The 25,394-nt window shown below is 38.9% G+C and overlaps 1 protein-coding gene across 25 annotated transcripts in view; it reads left to right on the top strand.

The window, feature by feature from the left end:
* MPDZ (multiple PDZ domain crumbs cell polarity complex component) overlaps nucleotides 1-25,394 on the top strand; it is a 104,553-nt gene that overhangs the window by 12,218 nt on the left and 66,941 nt on the right. For 21 of the 25 annotated variants that reach the window (XR_005261605.2, XM_072030775.1, XM_072030774.1 and 18 more), the window contains exons 4-12: nucleotides 5,299-5,520; nucleotides 6,419-6,558; nucleotides 8,460-8,673; nucleotides 10,889-11,017; nucleotides 13,040-13,243; nucleotides 16,182-16,296; nucleotides 20,686-20,774; nucleotides 22,457-22,652; nucleotides 23,476-23,565. Coding sequence is in view for 24 of the 25 variants with exons in the window: in XM_072030775.1 (XP_071886876.1) it covers nucleotides 5,299-5,520; nucleotides 6,419-6,558; nucleotides 8,460-8,673; nucleotides 10,889-11,017; nucleotides 13,040-13,243; nucleotides 16,182-16,296; nucleotides 20,686-20,774; nucleotides 22,457-22,652; nucleotides 23,476-23,565 (1,399 nt within the window). In the remaining variant the exon portion in view is untranslated. The remainder of the gene's footprint in view (nucleotides 1-5,298; nucleotides 5,521-6,418; nucleotides 6,559-8,459; nucleotides 8,674-10,888; nucleotides 11,018-13,039; nucleotides 13,244-16,181; nucleotides 16,297-20,685; nucleotides 20,775-22,456; nucleotides 22,653-23,475; nucleotides 23,566-25,394) is intronic. The other 4 variants (XM_038170301.2, XM_072030773.1, XM_038170300.2 and 1 more) reach the window with 3 other exon arrangements.

Below are 25,394 nucleotides of genomic sequence, written 5' to 3'. Positions count from 1 at the left end.
GCAGATAAAGGAGTGACAGAAAAGAAAAACAGACTGTGATGTTTTGAACTTTCCAGGTCTCTTAAGAATATTTTCTTTAGCGTATAAAATGTATTAAAGAAAACACCCAGACAGCACTGGCAGCCCTTCTATGGCACCTCTAAAGCTCTTCTGTTCCTTTCTGCCTCTCACTTACCTACTCTGCCTCTCTTCCACCTCCCTCCTTCACTCAGCTCAGTTTTACCAGAACAAAAAATCCTTTCCTTGGCTAGGCTACATTCCTCAGATTTTTTTTTTCTTTGTGAGCTCAGTCATAGTTTTTTATACACAATGCAGTAAAGGAAAAATTCTGCCTGCAGTGCAGCCACCTACTAATTTGCGTGTGATAGCTGGGTGCCCAGCACTGCAAGACAAATTTAGGGAAGGAGCAAGATGGAGAAACTGCATCTTTCATAGTGCCTGTGAATGGTCGCTTAGCGCTGTGATTTGCACAGCATACAAGGATTTCTAGTTATTATTCTGAACTCCTTCCTACAACTGTGCCATTTGTTCTGTTATTTGAAACAAAGTAGTTCATACACTCATATGAAAAGCTAATTTGGTATCTGCTCCGTACCTCCCGAGGACGGAGCCCTTTCTCAGGGAGGTGAAGGAGCATTTACCAGAATTGCTTTGAAACATTACCAGGGAGCAGGGTGCCTTATGAATAGCTGCTGCTTGTTCCAGAGGAGACTTGGGAGGAGATTTCGGTGCTGCCCTCACAGTGTTTTTGTGCATGCTGCCTTCTCCTTTGGAGAGGAATTTGGAGCAGGCAGGGAGGCTCCTGCATGGAGCCTGGCAGCTGATCGTTGCCTGTGACCTCCCATGCTGGCCTACTGTGCGGCTGACTTGTGCTTCACCACTTCTGTTACCACTGTTGCTGCTACTGCCCCATTTGCTACACAGCACACTTTCATACTGGTTGAAACACGCCTTATGTTGCGTGTGGTCTCTGAGGCTGGGGACTTTAAAAAGTAGAAACACCAGGAATTTGTTCTTTTGACAGCTGAGACCTAGCAGTGATTATTGCATTGCTTTAAATGCTGATATGCTTACAGACATTACTTTTTTTTGTTTATTAAAGACATTTTGAACAACCAAATATAAGTGCTGTCTGACTGCATTTAGCATCTATCTGCACAACTGTAGTGTAGGTTTTATCATGCTCAATGGTATTTGTGAATTTTCTTTTCCTCTTATGCCAAATTATGTCCATATGTTATTGATGTTGTGTAAAGTAAGAAAGAGGCCAATCAAGGACAATTACCATAAGCCAAATTATAAAACAAAGCAACATTCTTTCATACATTACTTAAATAAACACATTGTATTGAGAAGTTCCTTTATAGCAATTATAGTGCTTTTATTATTGCAAAGTATTACAACTCATATGCTATGGAAACTATTTCTTGAAACTACAAGAGCATCATCTTCCTAAGATTTCTACTTGTGACTTATCGCACCCCCAGAAATGACATATACTTCTGTGATTAACAATGACATACACCAGTTCTTCTGAATTTTTACATGCTGTATGCCTGTATTTGAAGAAGTGGAGTGAAGAAAGGAAAACCAAGGAATCATGATGTTCCCGTTCTTAGTTTGTGTGGGAAATCTAATATTCTACCTTTAGGGTCATTGTAAATGTCATTTTCAAATAGAAATTATTTTAAAGTATGCGTGGGTGTGTTTCAGGAGAGAAAGGTAGACAAATTCTTAAATACAAGTTTTTTTACACACACATGTATGCAGAAGTTCATTCTGTTAACAGTTTGGTAGATTTTCTTAGACTTCTCATCACAAGCCAGAAGCAGAAGCCACATTATGTGAGGTAGGTTTCCCATGTTAAGCACATCCTCTATTGAACGTGTAACTGTTTATTTAAAAAGAAAATGTTTAAAATGAAGTGTTACTTTCAATTGTTAGAGAAGAGGTAGTGTTTGATACTGCATTGTAGGTATTCTTTAATCATAGTATTACTGAAGGTTTGAGATGAACTTTTTCAAAGCTTTATTTAAACTGATATTAATTGGAGGTGCTTTTTAACTTTCAGTGTTTTATATAGTGTGCAGCTCTTCTTTTCAGTGATACATTAACCGTCATGCAAATAAAGCCTATCCGGTGTCTTTAAAGTAATGAATTAATAAGCATTTATGGAAAAATGTCTTAGAAAATCCTGAACAATTTCAATCTCAACACTAGTTTGGGAGGCAGAATGAATACAGGGGTTCAGTCGGTTCCCACACCTTTGCAGCAGTGTACCACCTAGCTCACAGAAATGTACAGAAAGGACAAGGTGCCAGGCTGACAAGGTGGGTCCGTATTTTCAGTTTGGGCTGTGAAAACATACAATGTGATGCTAAAATATGAATTTGTGGCCTGTTGCTACCTTTTTTTCTAGCAAGTAGATGTGAGAGTCCTCTAACAAAGAGGAAAAAATAAATTCCAAAGGAAAATGCCATGTTTTAATGAACAACACACATTTAAGAACTTCAAACTTATCTAGAGAAGAAAATGATGATACTAGTAATACAGTCAGGTGGAAGTTAATGTGTCCATTGTGGTCTGTTGTTTGAGCATTGCCCACAGTGAAATGACCTTCCTAAAGCAATACTTTGCTATGCAGTTCTAGCAGAATGTTCACAGAACTTTCTGCAGGATATGCACAGAGCTCCTCTATATACTGATGGCTGTGCTGTACTGGATGCTCAATGCATGAGAAGAACTCTAGATTCAGAGAAACCATATATTATACAATTCACAGTAAAGGGAATGTGTTGTACTCCATAGCCTTTTATTTTTGAGATGTAGCTCTATTTTTCTATTTGCTATTTCTGCATACAGAAAAATAAGTGCTTTATTCTGTGTTTGAGCAAGACAAGACCAAGAAATAAACACTATTTACATTATTCATACCATTGTAAAAGTGCCATGCCTTAGGAGTACTGTGCTTTGCTTCATCTCATTTCTTTTGTGCATGGCATGATTTTTCCAGAGTTGTATATTGCTTCCTATATTTGTGTGTGTAAAGGTGTGTTCCTGATACAGGGAGGACATTGCTGCTCTATATGGCGAGAGGTTTCACAGGCTGGGATTATCTTGATAATAGTTCACATGTCATATGGTAATACGGAAAGATTCAAAGTGAAATTAATGAAGAAAGCTAGGGTTTCAGACAGTGAGGTGGGCACGGCAGCAGTTCCTCCATAGGAGCTTCAGCAAGCTCCTATGCCATAATATGCTATTTCTTACCCTTTTTGTTCGTTTGTTTTAGCCTGCGTGGCTCTTCCCATTCTAAAGCAAAGGGGTTTTAGCTTTATTTATAGTCTCAATTTTTGCTCCTAGCATAATTATAATTTTTTCTTTTTGTTCTTTTGTCTTATGACTATGCACACCATTCAAAGGCAGTTTTCACAGACGCTAGGGTTTCTTAGGACTAATGATAATGCCAGTGACCCTTCCCCTTCCTGCCATCCTGACTGATGAAACTTAAGTTCATGCCATATTAAAAGGGTCCCAAGATGGAATAGTGTTGTGTTGAGAAAGGTGCTAAATGAAATGTAAGGCATTTAATATATTTTTTTCTCCAAGTTTAATCACATTGGCTGAAGTCATTACCACTTACAGCTGCTGAGCCTTGCCTACTTAGTTTGAGGTTATCACTCCAAAGGTTGCATCAAAGTGATTTTATGAACTTTCACCACTGTATGTGGCAGAATCAGTTGGTTTTGGTCATACTGTGCTGTTCATTGTCTAGGCTAACCTTGCTGGCTTTGCCGGAGTTCTTTTGTGACTCCTTTCACCAAACAAGCTCTGAGGATGATAACCTTCAGCAGGAAGGGCAGTGAAGTGCTATTTTATGCTATGAGCAGAGTGATTTAGAAAATGAACACGTATCCATGACTGATTGTTTGTGATAAACATCATGTTTTTCTTCTTTCCCATTTTGTTATGGCAGAGCAGGCTAAGTGTTATTGAGGGCTTTTCTTTCTAGCGCTGCCTTGTATTAATTCTTCTGTAACTTGTTGAACTTTCCAGGCAGATAGGGTATTCAGCAAATGATATTTGTTCTATTATATTTTCCTAAAGCACCTGGATGAGAAGGAATTGTGTGATGGAGAATGGTACTGACTTTTTTTTTTTGGTGTGTCTGGGCAATTAGGAGAATGATAAGATAAATTTGAAAGGGGTAGCCTGTTTAAACAGTTAAGACTGGCTGGCACAGTAGCCATTTTAGAATAAGTTCCCAGATTAAAGAAATTTTGTTGATGCTTGATATATAAAAATAAGGCTTTGAAGAAGGGGAAACAATGTCTGTTGTGGTAGAGACTGCTGCAATTTTTGCACTGTGAAACTATTAAAAGTATTTGAGGACAGGGTATTGTGGTCCTGAGTAGAGGTCAGCATGCCAGGCAAGCGTGACGCAGATGGGTCTGGAGTGAAACAGTGCTTGCTGACAGACAACCATCAGGCGAGTGGGATAAGAGGCAGCTGAGGGCTGCTTCTCCCTGAGCATTGTACATTCATTTGTGTGAAGTGATGTCTCCATTCTCCCACCCCCAGCCATGCATTAGATTGGTCAGCCAAGACCTGCTTGAAAGTGGGTAATTTACTCTGTCTGGGCAAGATGGGGACTTCTCTTATTTTCTTTTCTTCTCTAAGAGAAAGGTATTGTCACAGCTGTCTGTGTAAAGGTACAACTGCAGCTTTCAGATCGGCCTGGTGATTTTAGAGTTGCTCAGTAATTTTGTATATAATTGTAGCTCATGTAGGGTGTCACAGTGGCAGCCTCAGTGTATAGCAGTGCAGAAAACCTGACTGGCATAAATTTTATTTGGACCATTGTTTCCTGCATAGTATGTGAGGTTTCTTTTTTTTTTTTTTTATATCAAAATGCACATACTTTTCTTCCTTGTAAAATAATTGAACAATTTGATTTTTAAAAACCTGGCAATGTAGAAAAAGCTTGTTCAGACTTGTTTACCACTACTGTGGTTTGAGTTATTCAAGCTGCTGTGTTGATGTGAACAAAAGAATTTTAGGGAGAGTGTGCAAAATAATTTTAGATTATTTTCATAAATTTATTTCATGTTTTAGCTGATAATTCACAACTTGTCAACTATAAATACTAAGGATAATTTATCTTTTTAAATTGTTCTAAAATTGCAAATTGTGATTTTAAATATTTTTAACAAGCTAGCAGCTATTCATGGTGCTTTGTGGTAAGCAGGAGTATCTCTGGTATGTGAATAAATCTGTGTTGTTATCAATCTCTTTCAGGTAAATATCACTCCTTCCATACATTCCACTGGTGAATTGCCCCAGCTTTTCCACCATGGTGTGAATGCGGGGTCCTTAGCACATAATGAGTCATGTTTGTTGGCTCAGCAGAACGGCAGCCCAGCTAACGTGCTAGAAGCATCAATGAGATCCATCACTCCTCAGATTAATGGGAAATCCTCTAGCGATGACTTCGAGCAGCTGGTCAGAAGTATGTCCCAGGTAAACATGTCTTCTGTTGACCCTAAAATGTGGCAAACAATAGCATACTTGCTGTAAAAAACTAAGATAATCTCTTCATGTGAGGAACAACTAGTAATGAGAAAGCAGGATTGGAAAACCATTCTTGATGTTGTTGCTGCTGATACTGTCTTTAGTTGGGCAGTGTGACACTCACAGATCTGCATGCCATTATCTTTCTGGGCTCATTGCAGGACTGATATGTGCATGCAGGAGATGCTTTGTCAAAGCATGTTTTTGTCTACATCATTTATGAAGTCTAGGTGTGCTGCTTCATTGGAAATAAGACGAAAAATTCCTTTTTGGGCTTACTGTGCATTGTTCTGTAATCTTACTACTCTTCTGTGGAAGACAAAAGTAGTGTTTGAGTCCCTTCAGTGGCTGGAGCTGAGAATAGACAGGCATGTATTTTAGCATTTTTCTAATTAACCTTTAATAGAGCTTGCTATAGGAAGTCCTCAGCTGTTCTTCTGGAAACACCTTTGCACAGTTCTACTTTTTCCTCTTTTTGAAATTCATCCTCATTTCTTTTTGGCATCAAAATTTCAGAGGGTACAGGCCAACTTTGTAGACCTTTGTATCTTAGTCTTGTCACTAATGATCCTGCACTCATTTAGTTGATTTTTTTCTGGTTTTCCTCTTCTGATCTAAGGAACCCTTTCTAAAGAAACCTTTATCTCTCAAATCTTTTGTAATTGCTACCTTTCTATATGATAGCTAGAAAGGAGCACTGAAGAACTATATTTCAGTTATCAGCTTGTGTAGCCTTGCACAGCTCTAGAAATAAAGTTGGAAACTTATTTACCAAGCTGTTTACCACACTCATTAATGCTGCTTTTTGACATTTTTAATATTCATCCACTTTTCTTCTGCCAAACAGGGTCGTCTTGTTGAGACAATTGAGCTAATTAAACCTCTAAGTGGTGGTCTGGGCTTCAGTGTTGTGGGACTCAAGAGTGAAAACAGGGGAGAACTGGGAATATTTGTGCAAGAAATCCAGGAGGGAAGTGTGGCACATCGGTAAGAATACTACTGGAATATTTTTCTGTACCAAATGTTAACATGACGCTGTGATTTAGTGGTGTTATTGCTATTGTATTTGTCGTACAAGAGTGTTCTTTGCTTGTATTATAACCCATGTGTCCTACCAGGTTTAAAATAATTCACGAGAGCAGCTTTTATAATTTTGGAATAGAGTGCTGTATGATTTATGCTTGAATTGTACTCAGAAGTAATTTCTTTGTGGTTTTCTTGTAGTCTCTCCCTTTAAACAGGGAAAAAAAGAGAGGCTACAGTTCTATGTCATAGCTTTAAAAACTAAAATACAGGTGTTGGCATCCTTGATTACACTGAAAAATAACTTTATCCTAAGAAATCCATTGCAATTAAAAGGGTTGGTTGTGGAGTAGGGCTCTGTTATACACGTGTAAGAAATCTATCTTTTAACTCAAGCGAGGCTTGACCTGAAGTCTGTGGACTCTTAAAAAGAAGTACTTGGTGTTATCAGAAACTTGGTGATAATAATAGCTTGTTGACAGTATGGTTTAGACTTTAGTCCTGATTCCACTGATTCCTAGTGAGCAAACTCATTGGTGATTGGCAGCGATACTGGTTCATGGCAGACTCAGTGGGGTATATCACTCTGTTCAGATTTGCTGATTGGGATCCTGGTTAGAGGTGCTTCATGGTGTACTCTGCATGTCATGGGGGATGGCTGGATCATTTTGCTGCTATATGTCATTACAGTATTTTTTTAAATTGCCTAAATCCCTCTTTTCCCTTCTCCTCATTTCCCCTTAGCCCCCCACTCCCTTCCAAGTGACTTTTGCTCCTCATATTCCAAGGAGTTGAGACCTATCTTCAGTGAATCAAGTCCTGCCTGACTTGCTGGCAAGAAGAGAACTATTCAACAACTGTTACAGGACTCATATATCAGAAAGGGCCCAGCAATAATAAATCTTCCAAAGCACTCTGAAAAACAGTTCAAGTTCACAAGTAAAATATTATTGGTTAAGGCAAAATCGTGTTTTTCCTGAAAGATACTGAGTACCTTGGCTTCTACACTACAGGTGTAGAAGCTGGTATAATAGGGAGCCTTATTTTTGTTGCTGCTGTTTGCTTTGTAAAGCACTGCCACTTCGGGATACTAAAGGCATGACTCCAGAGTTCTTGCTGGTTTGTTGTGGAAGTAATAGAAGGGTGGAAAAGGTAGAGGATAACTTGTCTGTGTAGGCTTCATACAGTTCCTTTGAAGTAGGTCTGGGGAAGGGCTCAGTATGTAATTCTACAGCAGTGTTTCCTTTGTCAGAAAGTGAAGTATTATTCTGTAATTTATTCAAACCTTATTTTTTTTTCTCATTTAGAAGGGATCTTTTGTATCATTTTCTTTCTTTTTCTCTCTCAGCTTACCCCTCCCCCCCCCCCCCAAAGGAGGAAGGGGGGGGGCGGGTTGTGCAAAGCAAAATTAGTTTCCATAACATCTTGATGAAAATGTGTTCCATTCTTCAGTTCGATAAATATTCAGAATGGGTGCACTGAACAAAATAAAGCACTTGGTCTGTTAAGCAAGAGACTCAAAGTCAAGAATAAACATAAGTTCCCAGGCTATGGTTGGCTATGGTTGGGAATGACTGAGGCCTAATGTGCTTAGTCTCAGATGGGGGTACACGGAGAAGAAGGCTAGCTAGGGGGTAGCAGCCAGGGGAGAGTGGCAGTAGGATTAGCTTCAAAGGAAGCAATCATCAGGGTGCCACATCAGCTCCTTTCGGCAAAACTGCAGGGAAAGATTAAAAAATGGGTGAATACAGAACAGGATATTAAAAGTATTGGAAAATTGTCAAAATACTGTAATTTCTCTGGCAACACTCTCTTGATTTTTTTGTTTTTGTCATCCCCCTTCCCTGTTTATACATATGTGACAGAGATGGAAAGCTGAAGGAAGCAGATCAAATCCTTGCTATTAATGGACAAGCCCTTGATCAGACAATTACACATCAACAGGCTATCAGCATCCTACAGAAAGCAAAAGATAACGTCCAGCTAGTCGTGGCCAGAGGCAGTTTCCCTCAGCTCATAAGTCCTGTAGTTTCCCGGTCTCCTTCTGCTGCTAGCACAGTTTCAGCCCATTCCAACCCGGTGAGTATACCCCAAACGTATGTTTATTCCGTTTTGGGCATGTATGTGCTTTCTGTATTGAGACACTTTTTGTAACTTGTATGTATATTTCCTTCACAGTTCTAGAGATTTTTCTTCCACATATTTGTTTCACTTTGTCCCATACAAAGAGTAGAAAATATAAAGCCTTGCTGCTTGTATCTTGATGTTGGCCATATTCATTCTTCCCATCACCAAACTCTGTCCACCAGTGCAAATAGAACCTGTTTGTCTTACACTGTAAAGCTCAATTTTGAGTTAGTAGTAAACAAGATCTTTTTCTTTCTTTACTTCTGCTTGGGTGTGCAGACATTTTTGAGAAATTACGGTCTGATTTGCACTACCAGCTGAAAGGGTGCTTCTCTGTTTACTCCTCAGTTGTCTTTTTAGCAGTTACTCTCACATAAAGCAACAGGGAGCCATCAAAATGCCATGCGTGGGTATGCACTATAGGACCTATAGAAAGCAGTTCTGCTACATTTTCTTTCTTTTGAAAGCTTTTGCAGATGAGAAGTTAGCTCAGAAGCATGGTAATATTACGCAAGCTTTTCTCTTCCTGGTGTCTTCCTCATGTAATGGCTGATACGTTTTTGCTTCCCCTGGGGTTATACAACCTATCTTTGGTTCCTCTATGTTTCATTGTTCAGTTATCTGTCTGTTCTTCAGGGTGGTCTAAAGTTGGCGGTATATGGAATGATCAGCCTGGAAAAAAGAAACCATTTTAGTGTTCATTTTATCCATTAACGTAAAACATTTGGTGACATAAGAAAATGGTAATTCTGAAATTATTTTTACGGAGATGTTGCTGATGAGCTTAACCTTCCCTGTCAGCACATAGAAAAGGCCTACATTCTTGCAATTTTCCTGTTACATACTTATTTTCTTTATGCGACTACCTCTGTATTTTCTGAACAGCATCTGCCTCTCGAAAAAATGTTCCTTTTAAACCTGTCCCAGGTCCTTCTGTTTTTTCTTATGCATATCTTTTCTATTTGTCTTGTTCTGTAAGCTTTCAGTTGCTGGTGGAAAGCAGCTTATCTTAAGGCATTCTTTTTCCTTAGGGCATTGCTTTATTGTCCTTGGTTTATGTTAAGACTGTGGATACCCAAACAAATACTACAGGGCTTTAAATTTGCAGCACCTTGATTTACTCCAAACTAGTGACTTATTTTTGAGGTCCTGCCTCGTGGAGTACCAACTGTGGTTTTAAATTTTAGACGAGTTTATGATGTGATTTGTTCTTACACTAAACAATATCATGAAAACTCTAGTCATCTGCTCAGTACTGTACCATATGAACTACTATTTGTCTTTCTTTTAGAGCAGTTATGTCTGCCATAAAAATGAAGCCTGTAGTCAAAGTTATTTCATTCCAATGCTGTTGACATCAGACAACACAGAAACTGTTGTTCACTACACTTCTGCTAATGTATAGCTCACAATGTCTAATGCTACTTTCAGTCTCAACCTCTGAATGGGGTTTTTGCTTTCTGCTGTGCTTTGTTATAATTGCCAGCGTGAACATGTACACATCTGAAGATTTTATTTTACATTTCTGCAAGATTTCCCAGAAGTGTTATTTTTCTTACTGACTGCAATGAGGCATGGAAGTGGACAATCATAGGTTGTTGCATACATTCTTTCAGCAATCAGGTTGAAAGGCTAAACACACTTAACTGATGTCAGAGTATGTGGGAATGGCACAAAGCTGCTCCAGGGAAGTTTCAGACTGGACATTATGAATAAATTCTTTACTGTGAGGGTGGTCAAACATTGGAATAGGCTTCATCGAAAGATGGTTGATGCCCCAAGCCTGTTGTTGTTCAAGAGGCATTTGGATAATACCCTCATTAATGTGTTTTAACCTCTGTTTGGCCCTGAAGTGGTCTGGCAGTTGGACTAGATGATCTTTGAACGACTCTTCCAACTGTTCTATTTTGTTCTATTCTGCTCTATTCTCTACACACATCTGATTCTTTCAAGAGGAGGTACAGCTGTTAGAGATGAGCAATTTATTACTAAATATTATGTAATCTTATATGTAATAATAACAGTTGAAAAGGTCCCACATACCTGCCTGTAGTCTACCTGTCTTTATTTAAAAACTCACCCAAGAAATAAGAGAAAATACTTTGCAAGTTTTAATACATACGTACTTATTTTAATCACATGCAAATGTAATGTTTATTCCTTTGAGGTTCACTGGCAGCATGTGGAGACCATTGAGTTGGTGAATGATGGCTCAGGTTTGGGATTTGGGATCGTTGGAGGAAAGTCAACTGGAGTGATTGTTAAAACCATCCTCCCAGGAGGGGTAGCTGATCAGGTAAATTCAACTTAACCTTCTGTTTACCATTCTGTATAGTGTGAAATTAAACTTTACTTTTATATTCATGCTGAATAATGTTAGCTTTTTTCCTCTAAATATAAAAATGAGAGAGCAAGTAATGAAATCTATCCTCAGTAATGTATTGTTTAGTGGAGTGCATTTTATTGTACCAGCTGGGTCAGGCTCCAAATGACTTTTTCCAAACTGTTAACGTTATATCTGCATGGTGCTGATGCCTTTAGACTCCTAATTCTTTCATGAATATACTTGTTGTGATCTAAGGAGGGACCAGTCTGTTTACCTCCTCTGCCCATACAGTTGTGGTGGTTCTGCTCGAGTGGGCAGCCGAGCTCCACCACAGCCGCTCTCTCACTCCCCCTCCTCAAAGAGGAACGGGGAGAAAATATGTGAAAAGGGCTCAAAGGTTGAGATAAGGACAAGGAGACCATGCAGTAATTATTGTAACGGGCAAAACAAACTTGGCATAGGGATACATTAAGATTTATTGCTTATTACTATCAAGCTAGAGAAGTGAGAAACAAAGGAAAGAAACCAAAAACCTTCCCCCTACTCTTCCACCCTCTTCTACCCTCTTCCACCTCCTCCCCCTGAGCAGTGCAGAGGAATGGGGGAATGGGAGTTATGGTCAGTCTACAGCACTTCTTCTCTGCCACTCCTTTTCGGTCACTCTCGTCCCCTGTGCTGTGGGGTCCCACCCATGGGATACAGTCCTTGATGAACTGATCCGGCGTGGGCTTCCCACAGGCAGCAGCTCTTCCAGAACTGCTCCAGATATGGGTCCGTACCACGGGGTCCATCCCTCAGGAGAAACTGCTCCAACCTGGGTCCCCCACGGGCAGCAGCTCCTGCCAGGTCACCTGCTCCTGCGTGGGCTCCTCTCCACGGGCTGCAGTGTGGAACCCTGCTCCACCGTGGTACTCCATGGGCTGCAGGGGGACATCCTGCTTCACCGTGGTCCTCAACACAAGCCACAGGGGACTTCTGCTCTGGCGCCTGGAGCACCTTTCCCCCTCCTTCTTCACTGACCTTTGCGCCTGCAAGGCTCTTCCTCACTCCTCTCACTCTCCCAGCTGCTGTGTGGTGCAGCGTTTTTTCCCTGTCTTAAATATGCTCTCACAGAGGCGCAAAACAACACTGCTTATTGGCTTGGCTCTGGTCAGCAGTGGGGCCCTTACCAAACATGGGGCAGCTTCTGGATCCTTCTCACAGAAACAACCCCATGGCCCACTGCTACCAAAACCTTGCCAGGTAAACCCACTACAACTGTTAGAAAGAATGATGCATCAGCTTCACTTACTTGAGGTTGAAACAGGCATCTGGGCTCATGTGTCTGCTTCTTGACACAGCCTGTGAGACTGCCTTTGTTCATGCCTGAAGGGCTCAGAAGTGAAATTGGTCATCACAGCCCGTTTCAAACTTGTCCATGAGCAGATAGATTAATTTTCCAGACATTAATGCTTTTCCCGTGGGCTAAATTTCTGTGAAGCTTTTCTATTGGTAAAATAAATAGGGGAGTAAACCTAAATAGCTATGAGTGTAAGGTGATATAACTACCTGAATCACGCTAAGAGAGAAATGTATTTTATTTTGAAGTTATGGTTAATCTTGTGGGCCATTTTTTAAACAAGCATAAAGCTGAGTGTACATTTTTAAGCTTTGTTTGGAAATGAAACCTGAAATTCTCTAAACTACATACAGCTGTTAAATATTAGTAGGTAGTAACCATAACTATGTGTATTTTTTTTCACATCCCAGTGACTTTCCTTGAAAAAATGATGTTCAGGATATTTCTGGGGAAATTTTTAGTAAAAATATGCTCTTAGGCAACATACTTGTCTTCTCCATGCTGTCAGGGTATTGATGTGGCATTCAAAAAAAGTCACCTACTTCATATATATTAAAAGTAACTAAAACCATGTAGTCATTTTTTATTTGTATGATTTATGGGAGAAATTGCGGGATTTTACTAATTTTTTTTCATTGTTACTCTTCTTCCAGCATGGGAGACTGTGTAGTGGAGACCACATCTTGAAGATTGGTGATACTGACTTGGCTGGAATGAGCAGTGAGCAGGTGGCACAAGTTCTAAGGCAGTGTGGAAATCGAGTGAAACTGGTAATTGCAAGAGGTCCTGTTGAGGAGCCACCTCCACCAGCAGTCCCACCAGGTACTCCAATACCTATCTCGACACCAGAGAAGCAGGTAAGCAATATATAAGTTAATATACTTATATAAGTAAATATACTTAACTTTTGCTAAACTTTTACTTTAGACTTCATTTTCTTTTTACATCTGTTCAAATGTCTTTCATGCTTATGTTCTCAGAATTCAACATTTTCATATGTAGTAGTGTTTTTTTTTTTTTTTTTTATCTTATACTGTGGGAGGTGTTAAATGCTGTCAGTCCATAGTGCAAGGAGCTACATGCTTGAGGTCTTCTGGGATCCGGGCTTGGGATTAGAAGTTATTAAGGTCATACGTCTGGGTTGATTTACCCTTTGACTTGCTTATAATTATGCAGTGATACTTCAGGAATAGCAGAGTCCGTGTAATATTTTCTTGAGACATAGCATGCTGTTTCTTCAGCATTTCTCTGTACACTTACCCTTTTACTCTCCAGGAGCACTTATTTCTGTATCATTGCAGCCGTCCATCAGACAGTTCTTCTCTGTGCCAGCCACCACACAGAAGCTGCCTCTTTCCTGCATCACCTGACATTGCTCATTTACTAGTCATTTTCCAAAGAAAACCAGCTGCTACCCTTATTCCCTTGCTGATGATTATACTCTGTAGTGTTACTCCTCAGACTAGCCATGACTGCTCTACAACTCCCAGCTACAGCTCTCAGCTTTAGCTTTGTCACCTCAGAACCTCAATGATATAGGTCATTCCCACATTTACTGCAAAACCTGTTTTCAGGGAAGTAAGGAACAGTAGTATTGTCATATGCTTTGGGGCCTACAAGTAGATCACATTTATGCATTGCAAAGAATTTTTCATTTTCTTTTTCCTGTTGTTTTTTCTAGACGTATTCTACAAAGTGCATTTCAGATATATCACTAATAAGAAGCCTTCTTTAACAATTTCTTGCATGATTACCAGTGTTTTGCCTTTGTTCCTTGTAGTGGTATCTGTGGGAAAGAAACAGATATGTTCATCCCATCTATTGTGTTTATCAGGTTAACCAAGAAAGTTAATCGTAACATGCAGACTGAGTCTTCTCTGAGTATCTGAGAGGAGAGAGTGGTGGTTTTGTGTCTCTACAGTACTGAGGCATGAGACCCTGGCTATATTTCAGATAAAAGGATCAATGCATGGCCTGAGTATACCTGTGATACAGCAATTTCGGAAGGAAAGTTGAATATGATAATTTGTCGTGTATATTTTGTTTGCCTTTCTGAGGTTATGTGATGAGATTTTAAGGTCCAGTTGCAGGATTGTGCAATTTCTAGTAACAAGAAAAAGCTTCAAAGCCCACAAGAAGCAAAAACTGTCTTTTTTTTTTTTTTTTTTTGCCACCTTCTTTCATTTCCGTTGTTTAAAAATACCCTGTCACTCATATGCCACTTCTGGCAGAAGGCACACTGTTTTTAAACTATGTTTGCCCGCACAAAGTCTCGTTCATGGAGTGAACGTTCAGTTAATGATACTGCAACCTCTGTAATTTGGATTTGGGTGTTAAACATGAATTGAGTGAAGATGATGACTGATACAGCTTTGTTTGTCCGTTTCTTCCTAGAAAATATATTGTGGTTAAAGAATATGTGAGGCTCTTGACACTAAGTAAGAGCAGAATGCTTCTCCAAAATGGACATTTCTCATCCTGTTCAATGTAGATATATTTCCTGTAAAAAGTGATGATGTTACTGAAATTGGAGCAGATTTTTAGCATTGTAGCTCTCTTGAAGTATTCCTTTCTCTCCCCCCCTGCACTTTTTTTTTTTTTTTTTTTTTGCTTTTGAGCCCATGCATGCTCAAATAGTCAATGTGGGTTTAGATGATATCTGCTTGGTTTCCATATTGGCACTTTACAGATGTTAGCTGTTGTTCGTTTGTCATGTAGAAGAAGCAGAAAAAAAAAATCAGAGTATAGCAAGTTCATCATAGATTTATACTATATTTATAAATGCCCATTTCAACCATTTCAAATACGTGTGTAAGTACTGATGTCCATATAAATACAATGAAATTGAAGGTTTTTATGTTCCAATCTAAATGATTCTATGGTTCTATGTGAAATCATATATATATCCGTAGTAGCTATGGAATTGGCTAGTAAGTACACATTTTAGACAGCTGAAAGATGAAAACTTCTTGGAAAAATAAGTTTTTAGTGTTGATTATTTTTTCTGTTAATACAAAAGCAATATTGTTAAAAAGGGAATTTAATATGTATCCTCCTGTCATAGATATTTTCATTAACAATAAGTAAATGAATTCTTTACCCTAAAATTCTTTGTTATTGAAATTCAGAGTGCTGTAGTAGGTGTCATTGAAGGCTGTCATTGTTTAGCTAGCTGGAAGGATAATTGCTACTTGCTAAAAAAGAAATTCTAAGTCTTTCAAAGACAAGAAAAATAGTTTCCTCAGTAGAAACAGCTTTTGTTATGTTTTAAGCTTGGTATGCATAGGGAAAAATAGCTATACTTATTCAACAAGAATTTAAACAAATAGAATACAGAATGTAATTTTGATTATTATAATTTTTTAAGAACACAGCAGTCCAAAATTGGTTCTTAGGAAGTACCAGAAGGGCAGTAAGGTATGTATAATAGTATTTAAGCACAGTTTGTGTAACTTATTGTACAAGATGTTTATTGTTAAATTTGTTCAACTTCAACCAGTCATTTCTCTCATCACGTGACTTTATTGGCTGGAGAGTAGTATCCCAGGGGCACTGGGATGGAGAAGGCATGGTCTGCATTACTTTACAGTGAGGAATGTTATCTGTGTGTATATCTCTGCTGAATGCCAAATAAGAGCAGAAGCAAAGTTGGTACTTGTTGGTACTCTTTTTTTTTTTTTTTTTTTTTAATTTATGTCTAACTTTACAGATCAATGTTAATGACATGAAACAGTGTGGTGGACCTTTTTTAAAAAAAACAACACACTTTCTTTCTAACTATACTTTTCTTATTAGGCGGACGCTTCTGTTGATAATTGTGAAGATGGGGAGAAATTTAATGTGGAACTCACTAAAAACATCCAGGGATTAGGAATAACTATTGCTGGATACATTGGAGACAAAACATCAGGTAATGATAGATTCCTGTGATCTACTAAACAATTTATTATGTAGTATGGTGTAGTTGCTTTAAATTTGAATGCATGTAATTTAGTTTTGATATAGCATCTCTTAAAAACACTTGACCGTCTAAAAAAAAAAAATGGAATTAGTTTCTTTTTGGAGGAGATTCAGATTAGAAGTAATCAGTTTATATATTATAAGATCTCACCTGATTTTTGATCAGTTTTTAAATTCACTCTTATGCTTGTGCTTATATCTTTTTGAAAAAACATTGCTAAAACAGATTAAGCCAATTTTATGGGAACTGGCTGGTCTTTTTAAACCACAGTTTCATTTTTAAAAGGCCCTTACAAGATAATATACCTTGTATTCTGACAATTTTTAGCAAGTATTTAAAAAGCAAGTAGCGCTTTTTAAAACTTATTGTATAGTACTGCTGGCAGATCAAGAATTCTTCTCAGTGAACTGTGGTTATACTCAGTGTTGTGTTTTTTTGGGTATTTTTTTAAATCTTTTGGGCTGTTGCAGATTTAGATTAGTGTATTTCGAAGTCAATGAAAAAATTAATGTAAAGAAAAAAAAACAAAAACATATCAGTGTATATATACAATTGCATATTTTTACTTTGTAATTTCAACTACAAGTTGCAGAAAAATGATCTAGAACTCTGCGAGGCCTCCATAGAGGGGCAAGTAAAATACTTTTTTGAAGGGCCAGTTGTCAGATGCATCATCAAACTTTTCAAAGAGCTGTTGTTTTGACTCTTACCCATGTACATATTGTTAGGAAAATGTATCAATAGATACATTGGAGTTCATAGACATAATTACTTGGCTTTGAGAAGCTGAATTAAATTTTAACAATCTATTCTGTAGCATAGAATGGTTACAGCTTATTTAAGTACACTCTTTAGCATCTTTCAGTAAAATCTTTAAAAGGCAGATAAAGTTGTAGAACGTGGTAGATTTGATAGTGTATTTTGACTGATGCAGTGTTGGAGTATCAGCAGTTTTAGATTTTAAATTACTGTTCTGCATGTACCTGCAGTAGGAGTTACTTGTGTAACTTAATGATTAATTATGTAATCATTAAGTCAAAATTAAAAACAATTTTGCTGTGACAGAAGCAGCAATGAAACTGCTGGACAATGAGAACTGTAGTTGAATCTTTCTTCACACTGGCAAATAACAGCTTGTCATCTTACCATACAGCTGTTACAGGATATGAAAGTGCTTGGAAACTAGGAAGACGAGGCATTTAATTATTTACAAAACTTGGTAAAACAACAAATTAAGAAAAAAGAGAAAAGAATTGTCACTCTTATGACTTCAATATACTTGTTGTCTTATTCTTCCTAAGTTGACTGTAGTCATTAGAGCAAAACAGAGATGTATTACAGAATCACAGAATCGTCTAGGTTGGAAGAAACCTTCAAGATCACTGAGTCCAACCTCTGACCTAACACTAACCAGTCCTCTGCTAAACCATATCACTAAGCTCTACATCTAAACATCTTTTAAAGACCTCCAGGGATGGTGACTCCACCCTGGGCAGCCCATTCCAATGCCTAACAACCCTTTCGGTAAAGAAGTTTTTCCTACTATACAACCTAAACCTCCCCTGGTGCAACTTTAACACATTCCGCGTTGTTCTTTTGCCAGGCACGTGGGAGAATAGTCCAATCCCCACCTCACTACAGCCTCCTTTAGTGTACTTACAGAGAACGATAAGGTCGCCCCTGAGGCTCCTTTTCTCCAGGCTGAACAACCCCAGCTCCCTCAGCCGCTCCTCGTAGGACTTGTTCTCCAGGCCCCTCACCAGCTTCGTCGCCCTTCTCTGGACTTGCTCGAGCACCTCGATGTCCTTCTTGTAGCGAGGGGCCTAAAACTGAACACAGTACTCGAGGTGCGGCCTCACCAGAGCCGAGTACAGGGGGACGATCACTTCCCTAGCCCTGCTGGCCACACTGCTTCTTACACAAGCCAGGATGCTGTTGGCCTTCTTGGCCACCTGAGCACACTGCTGGCTCATATTCAGAAGACTGTCAACCAATACTCCCAGGTCCTTCTCTGCCTGGCAGCTTTCCAACCACTCATCTCCCAGCCTGTAGCTCTGCTTGGGGTTGTTACGCCCCAGGTGCAGGACCCGGCACTTGGCCTTATTGAACTTTGTACAGTTGGCCTCAGTCCATCCAGATTCTCCTGTGGAGTCTTCCTACCCTCAAGCAGATCGACACATGCACCTAACTTGGTGTCATCTGTGAACTTACTGAGGGTGCACTCGATCCCCTCATCCAAATCATCAATAAAGATATTAAAGAGGACCGGCCCCAGCACCGAGCCCTGAGGGATGCCACTAGTGACCGGCCTCCAACTGGATTTGACTCCATTCACCACAGCTCTTTGGGCCCAACTATCCAGCCAGTTTTTAACCCAATGAAGCGTGCGCCAGTCCAAGCTGTAAGCAGCCAGTTTCTTGAGGAGAATGCTGTGGGAAACAGTGTCAAAAGCCTTATTTAAGTCAAGGTAGACCACATCCACAGCCTTTCCCTCATCCACCCAGCGTGTCACTTTGTCATAGAAGGAGATCAGGTTCGTCAAACAGGACCTGCCTTTCATAAACCCATGCTGACTGGGCCTGATCGCCTGCTTGTCCTGCAAGTGCCGCGTGATAACACTCAAGATAATCTACTCCTTGCTAAGATTTTTCATATCAAGGCCAAGTAAAAAATGAGTCTTCATGTCTGTGTAGACAGTGGTGTATCTTGACAGCTCTTAGAACCCATTTTTTCATGCTTTATCTTCCCATTGGAAGTACTCGAAGTGCGATGTCCTGCATCTGGGCTGAGGCAATTCCAAACACAAATACAGGCTGAGTGGAAAGTGGATTGAGAGCAGCCCTGAGGAGAAAAACCTGGGGGGGGTGTTGTTGAGAAACTCAGCATGAGCCGGCAGTGCGTGCTTGCAGCCCACAAAGCAAACTGTATGCTGTGCTGCATGAAAAGCAGCATGGCTGGCAGGGAGAGGGAGGGGATTCTGCCCCTCTGCTCTGCTCTTGTGAGACCTCACCTGGAGTCCTGTGTTCAGCTCTGGGGCCCCCAGCACAAGGAGGACATGGACCTGTTGCATCGAGTCCAGAAGATAGCCACGAGGATGGTCAGAGGTCTAGAACACCTTTCATGTGAAGACAGGTTGTGGGAGTTGGGGTTGTTCAGCCTGGAGAAGAGAAGGCTCTGGTGAGACCTTATAGAGGCCTTCCATTACCTAAGGGCTTAAGGGCGCTTACAGGAATGCTGGGGAGGGACTATTTGTCAGGGAGTGTAATAGTAGGACAAGGAGGAAAGGTTTTAAAACTAAAAAACGGTATTTTAGGTATTAGGAAGAAGTTCTTCACTCAGAGGGTGGTGAGGCACTGGCACAGCCTGGAGAAGTTGTGGATGCCCCATCCCTGGAGTTGTTCAAGACCGGGCTGGATGGGGCTTTGGGCAATCTATTCTGTGATTCTACTTGTTAGTCAGAGCCGGAACATTTGTTGAGTGGAATGGGATTCTGTTAAAGTTTCTGAAACAAACAAAACAGGCTTGTGACCATCAGACCTGATTTCATGGCAGTTCATGCTAATATTTTTCTTTATGTATAATAATGTAAATTACAATGTTGGAAATCCAGATATTTTCCCTTTCCTTAGCTGAAGTGATTTCAAATTGCACTGTGCTTTTTCTCAAATTGATTTTTTTTTCTGTAGATGTTTTTATATGTGGCTTTTACTTTCAGATTTAAAATCAGTAGTTGTCTAAAATATGTGGTTTTTTTTTGTTTGTTTGATTTTTTTTTGTTTTGCTTTTGTGCCTGTTTTGCTATTGAATGCAATAGACTTAGAGCTGTGGTTAAGAGCTGGTTCAAACAAACATTGTAGTCCTGCCAGTTTATAATTTTCTGCGTTTATTTATCTAAGCATACAGCTTCTTAAGCAATTATGAAGTACATAGAAAATACAGAATTTACTAGGTTAGTACACTCAACCTGAACTTTCTGTGCTGCAATTCTAAATCTAACCAAGTGTAAGAAAGACTTTTTTTTTGTCAGTGTTGTTTTTAACATTTAGATTAGATTAAATTAGAATATTTTTTGTTCCTTTGCAGTAAACAATGTAAATTTGGAGTAGTAATATTTTGAGTAAAATTGGCTGTAATGCAAGCTGACATTAATTAGACTTATTCTTTAGGAATGTTTTACTGGAAGCATGTACATTCATAATGATTCTTTCCTTGTTTTACCTCAAGATTGGGTTTTCTTTCTTTTTCTTCCTTTGGCTGGTGACATTAGTAGGTGATTGTTGCATTATATAAAATGTTTCTGTAATAAATTTGTTTATTTGGTCTGTTTTTCCATCCCAGAACCTTCTGGTATCTTTGTGAAAAGCATTACAAAAGGCAGTGCTGTTGAACATGATGGCAGAATCCACGTGGGAGATCAAATTATAGTTGTAAGTAAACAAAGAAATGAAAACACTTTTCTGCCAAGCTCTGTACTTATACAAGTTGTGAAGGAGCGCTCATGTAATACTTAAAACATTTAAGATTGGAGTTGAAATGGTGAGTTGTCTTTTGACTGACCATTCAATTAAATTACGTTTCTGATTTTGCTACCTTTTAACTGTTTGTTGTTTTTTTTTTTTTTTTTAAGGAAACTTTCAAATATCTTACAAGTTTAGGAACTTTGAAACTGATAAGGCAGAGTTTCAAAGTTTAATACAAGTTAAGCAACTGTTTTCAAAATTATTTTTCAAGTAAGTTATTAAAATTTTAGATGGTCAGAGAAAGAAGAAAATATTTTCATGCACAAAATGTTGCTTTTTTGATGAAAATTTGGTCATAAATGAAGGAACCACGCTTAGATCTTAGATCTAAGTCTGTCTTAGATCTGTACTTGTATTTGTGTGAAGGCAGCACTAACAAATTATGATCTCTCTCCTAGTATGAATATGCCTTCATGTTTGTCTGTGAAAGTATGTATGGTTTTTATAATGTTTTAAATGCTGAGTTCAAATGGCTGAAACAAATCAATGCGAAATTTGATTTCTTTTGCTACTGCAGATGCAGAAGGGGAAAAAGATTTGAGATGACTGTAGGCAAAAGGATAATAAATGTTTTAAAAATATGTTTTCCTTACTTGTGGTGGAAAAAATAAATTGTCCCAGCTTATTTTAATTACTTTTTATTTAGAAGGGCACCAGAGTTGGAAGTAGGTCAAAGAAGGGCAAGGAAATGACTAAGGATGTAAGAGGAGCCATTCTTCATGCAAGAGGAATTAAAATAATGGGATATGTGTGCTATATACATAGGCCTAAACAATTAATGGGCCAAGGGGATGTAACATTGCTTCGAAGTTTTTCAAAAATTACAGATTCCAAGGCGTGAGATGTAGAAAGAATAGGGTAATATGGAGCTTGCAGAGAGGAGAATGAAATGTTGTGTGTACTAGGGACAATGGAATGAAAATGAGAACGCCAAAACATTTCTTGAGTTTCAGAAAGCGAAACTGAATTAATGAGGTAACAGGATGACTTCAAACAGAAGAGGTCAAATTTATATTTCTTAAAATATTAAAATTCTGGACCATAAATAACGTCTGGACCACTGATACAGTAATTGGACTTTATAGTGTTCAGTAGTAGACTTTCCTGCATCTGAGATTACCTGACTCCAGAGTTGCTATGCTCCGTAGTTCTCCCTATGACAATGAATGAATGTGTCCCTCCTCATGCCCCTTTCACAAGCTGTTCCAGCCATGGCTGTGTTGGTTTATTTGCCATGTGTCTTCTGCTCGGAGGTGGGGATGTTTGTGCGGCTTGCCTGCCTGCCTGATCCAGAGCACCTCGCACAGCACTTGCTTGTGCTCTTGGTTGTGTCCTCTTCCACCTCACAGAGTTTATCTGCATAGTCCCATCATGGCAGGCACTCACTTTGCTGTGGTACAGGTTGGTACAGCTTTTGGGTAAAATGCCTTGTGTGCCGAACATCAATATGTCTTCCAGGTTTTTGTTCTTGTCCTTCTACTTGCTTTTTGCTCTTACAGATACGGTATGATCGTGACATTATTTTTCCCTGGACATTTTTTTTTTTCTGGTTGTTTTCTTGCTGTCTAATAAACTACTCAATCCTGCAGGTGGATGGAACAAATCTTCAGGGTTTTACCAACCAGCAAGCAGTTGATGTTTTGCGACATACAGGACAAACAGTTCGGCTCACTTTGATCCGAAGAGGGCTTAAGCAGGAAAATCATATTCAGCCCCAGGAGGAGTTCAATGCTGCTGTTGAAAGGGACTTACTGTTACCAACAATGGATAGTGGCACAGCCAAAGGTAATTAAATCTGGCTTTGCTTTAAATTTGGCTTGAAATATTTTTCTTCTCAATTACAAACTAGAAATAAAATTGGTCAGTTTCATTCTGGACAGTTATTCCCTATGGCAGAGCATGAGGGCAGAATTTGGTCTACTATGATTTGATTAATCTTTTAGAAACGGTAGTATTATTTTTCTACATTTTCAAAGCAAACCTTGAAAGCTCTGCACTGCACTCTTGGCTGAATTCCTTGAAGACTTTGATCCTGCAGACCTTTGAAAAGCAAGCAGGCAGTGAGTATGTTATTAGTGCTGAAGCACGAGAGTGGCATTGAAGAGCAAGCAAAGAGATACCCTCCATGTTGGGAAAAGCACGTCTCAGTTCTTTTTACTTACATGTCTGTGTCACAAGGTGGAGGTATGAGAGTGATGGGTTATATGTAGAGGTCATTAATAATCTGATGGGGTATTTATTACAGTTGTGTACAAAGTTCAGAAGCCATGGGGAATATTAGTTTTGCCACTGAGATCCAATTAGTGAAGCTTAATCTTAACTGTGCACATCTTGAAGTATGTGTACCAGATCTTGAAAGAATATTCACATGGAGGCTGGATGATAGACAGACTTATTCATCTACTTACCTCTGCTAATACCAGTCCAGAAAATATATTTCAGTTCATAGATTAAGGCATAATCCTTAATTTGCATAAGATTTTGAAAAATGTACTAATGTGTTCCCTGTGTAACATTCTCTCAGTGCTCTGAGACATGCCTGTGAAGTTGGTGAAAATGGCAATGCATAAAACTGAAAGCTGAAAGTTGTTTTTTCTTCTTTTTCCAGATAACAGTGAAACAGAACAGGGATCTCCATCATTGCCATGCAGTCCCAGTGCAATAAACATTGGAGAGGACATTAAACAACAAGAAACAGGTTCACAATGTTTAATATTTTATTCTGTGAAATGGCACTTTGCTGCGCTTTCTCAAAGGTCAATTGTTTTATGTGCCTTTCAATCATCTGTGTGCTATGCAACTAGAAAGTGGAAGTAATCATACATGAAAGTGTGTACTGTGTGTGTACTCCTGAGTGCTGTAAGTCAAATACTGTCTTTCACTACTACTGTGGTGTGTCTGAAAACAATTGCATTTATTTGTCAAAAGATGTCACACAAAGCATTCTGCTTTCTACATGCTTGTGTTTCTTTTTATTATAGTTGTGTATTTCCACTTGAACTTTTTCATTAAACCTTTTGGCCTCCTTATTCCCCAATATGCTTTCTCTTTCCAACTCAGCATGCCCTATCTTTCCAATTCCTTGCAGCTATCTAGCTAAAGTTTGAGGACTTTTATCTTTTGTGATAAGTATCTCTCTCACAAATTCCCAAGCTTGCATTCATTTCAATCTGTGCTTTCTGTTAGTGTTTGAAATTCAGACAGTTCTGGAGCACTGACATGCTCTGACTTTCTCATATCTTTTATGGAAGTTATTATTTTATAATGGGTATTTCCTTTTCCCCTTGAGATGTTAGGGCATTGTGCCTCATTTCAAATTTCCTCTGTGGATGTATATTTTCCAGATTGAGACAGCACTTGATGTGTTTTCTAATATCCCCTTGATTTCATAGCTAGAGAAGCTGAAAAGCATCCATCTCTGTGAGTTATCTAGTAGATATCTTCTTGGTATATCTTTTCATAAATGCTGCTTTACATTATTCTAGATAGCTGAAAACTTTGTTTTTAATACCTTGCCTTCAGATACTGCAGGGTCTCTGCTTTGAAGGAAGTACTGTTATATTTGAATGCTGCACAGTACCTAAGCAACTGGCTTTATTTTCATTGTTTCTGAGTGATGTCTAGATTTGTGACACTGTCTGAGGCTGTCAGTCACCTTAAATTCTTACAGAGAACCAGTGGGAGTTCAGAACTTTATCTTTGAATAAAGATTTTAGTCTTTGTCAATGATTAGCATTCAGTTACGAAGTTTATTTTGATGCTTGCTGTATGCACAGCATAGACTGTGGACCTTATAGGGTTCCACTAAATTTGCTGTGCTGTTTTACCTAAATACTGTTTGTTCCTTCAGTTTGTTTGTTTCCTGCCTTTAAATCTAAACAGTTCAAATGAGGGAAAAGTGAGTAGGAGAAAATCATTTTTCTGTTTTATTCAGATTGCAGATAAACATTCAAACTAGTTAAGAGTTGCTGCAGTTTGCTGCCTAGCTTGTCACTGTATTTTTCACAGCATCATGACTTTTCTCCCCTCCTTCTATTCCAACAGGAATTTCATTGCAGCTCTTCAACTGCTAGTTATTTCTCATTATGTGTGTGCATCTATCTGAATCTATTTTATTTTTTATTTTTTAAAAAGGAGCTACAACTTATGTTCTTCCACTGCCCTCTAGGGCCTACAGGTTTAAAAGATCCTTTATGGTCATGCTCAGAGTTTTGACAATATAAAACCTCCACATTTTGTTTCAAAACTTATTCCATTTGGATACGCTTTGTAAAATGTAGGTTCTGTCCAAAAGGAGCAGGATTCAGTATTGCATCTGTAAATATTTCAGCCATCCCACTGAATCAGTCTGACCAGCCCACCAGTCTAATTTAACAAATGTGTGGGGCATCCATGTAGCTTCTTTATTTCATGCCCACTTAATTCCTTTCTTAGATAAGGTTGCATTAACGTCACTCAACACCAAGGCTGATTTAAATCTGTCCTTTAAGACAGACTTTTTGACTGAACTTCATGTCTTTCAAAGTA

Source organism: Anas platyrhynchos, chromosome Z (assembly GCF_047663525.1).
Source record: "Anas platyrhynchos isolate ZD024472 breed Pekin duck chromosome Z, IASCAAS_PekinDuck_T2T, whole genome shotgun sequence".
NCBI classification, from domain to species: Eukaryota; Metazoa; Chordata; class Aves; order Anseriformes; family Anatidae; genus Anas; species Anas platyrhynchos.
The sequence above is the reverse complement of the archived record's forward strand: the minus strand, read 5'-3'. Positions and strand labels throughout refer to the sequence as shown.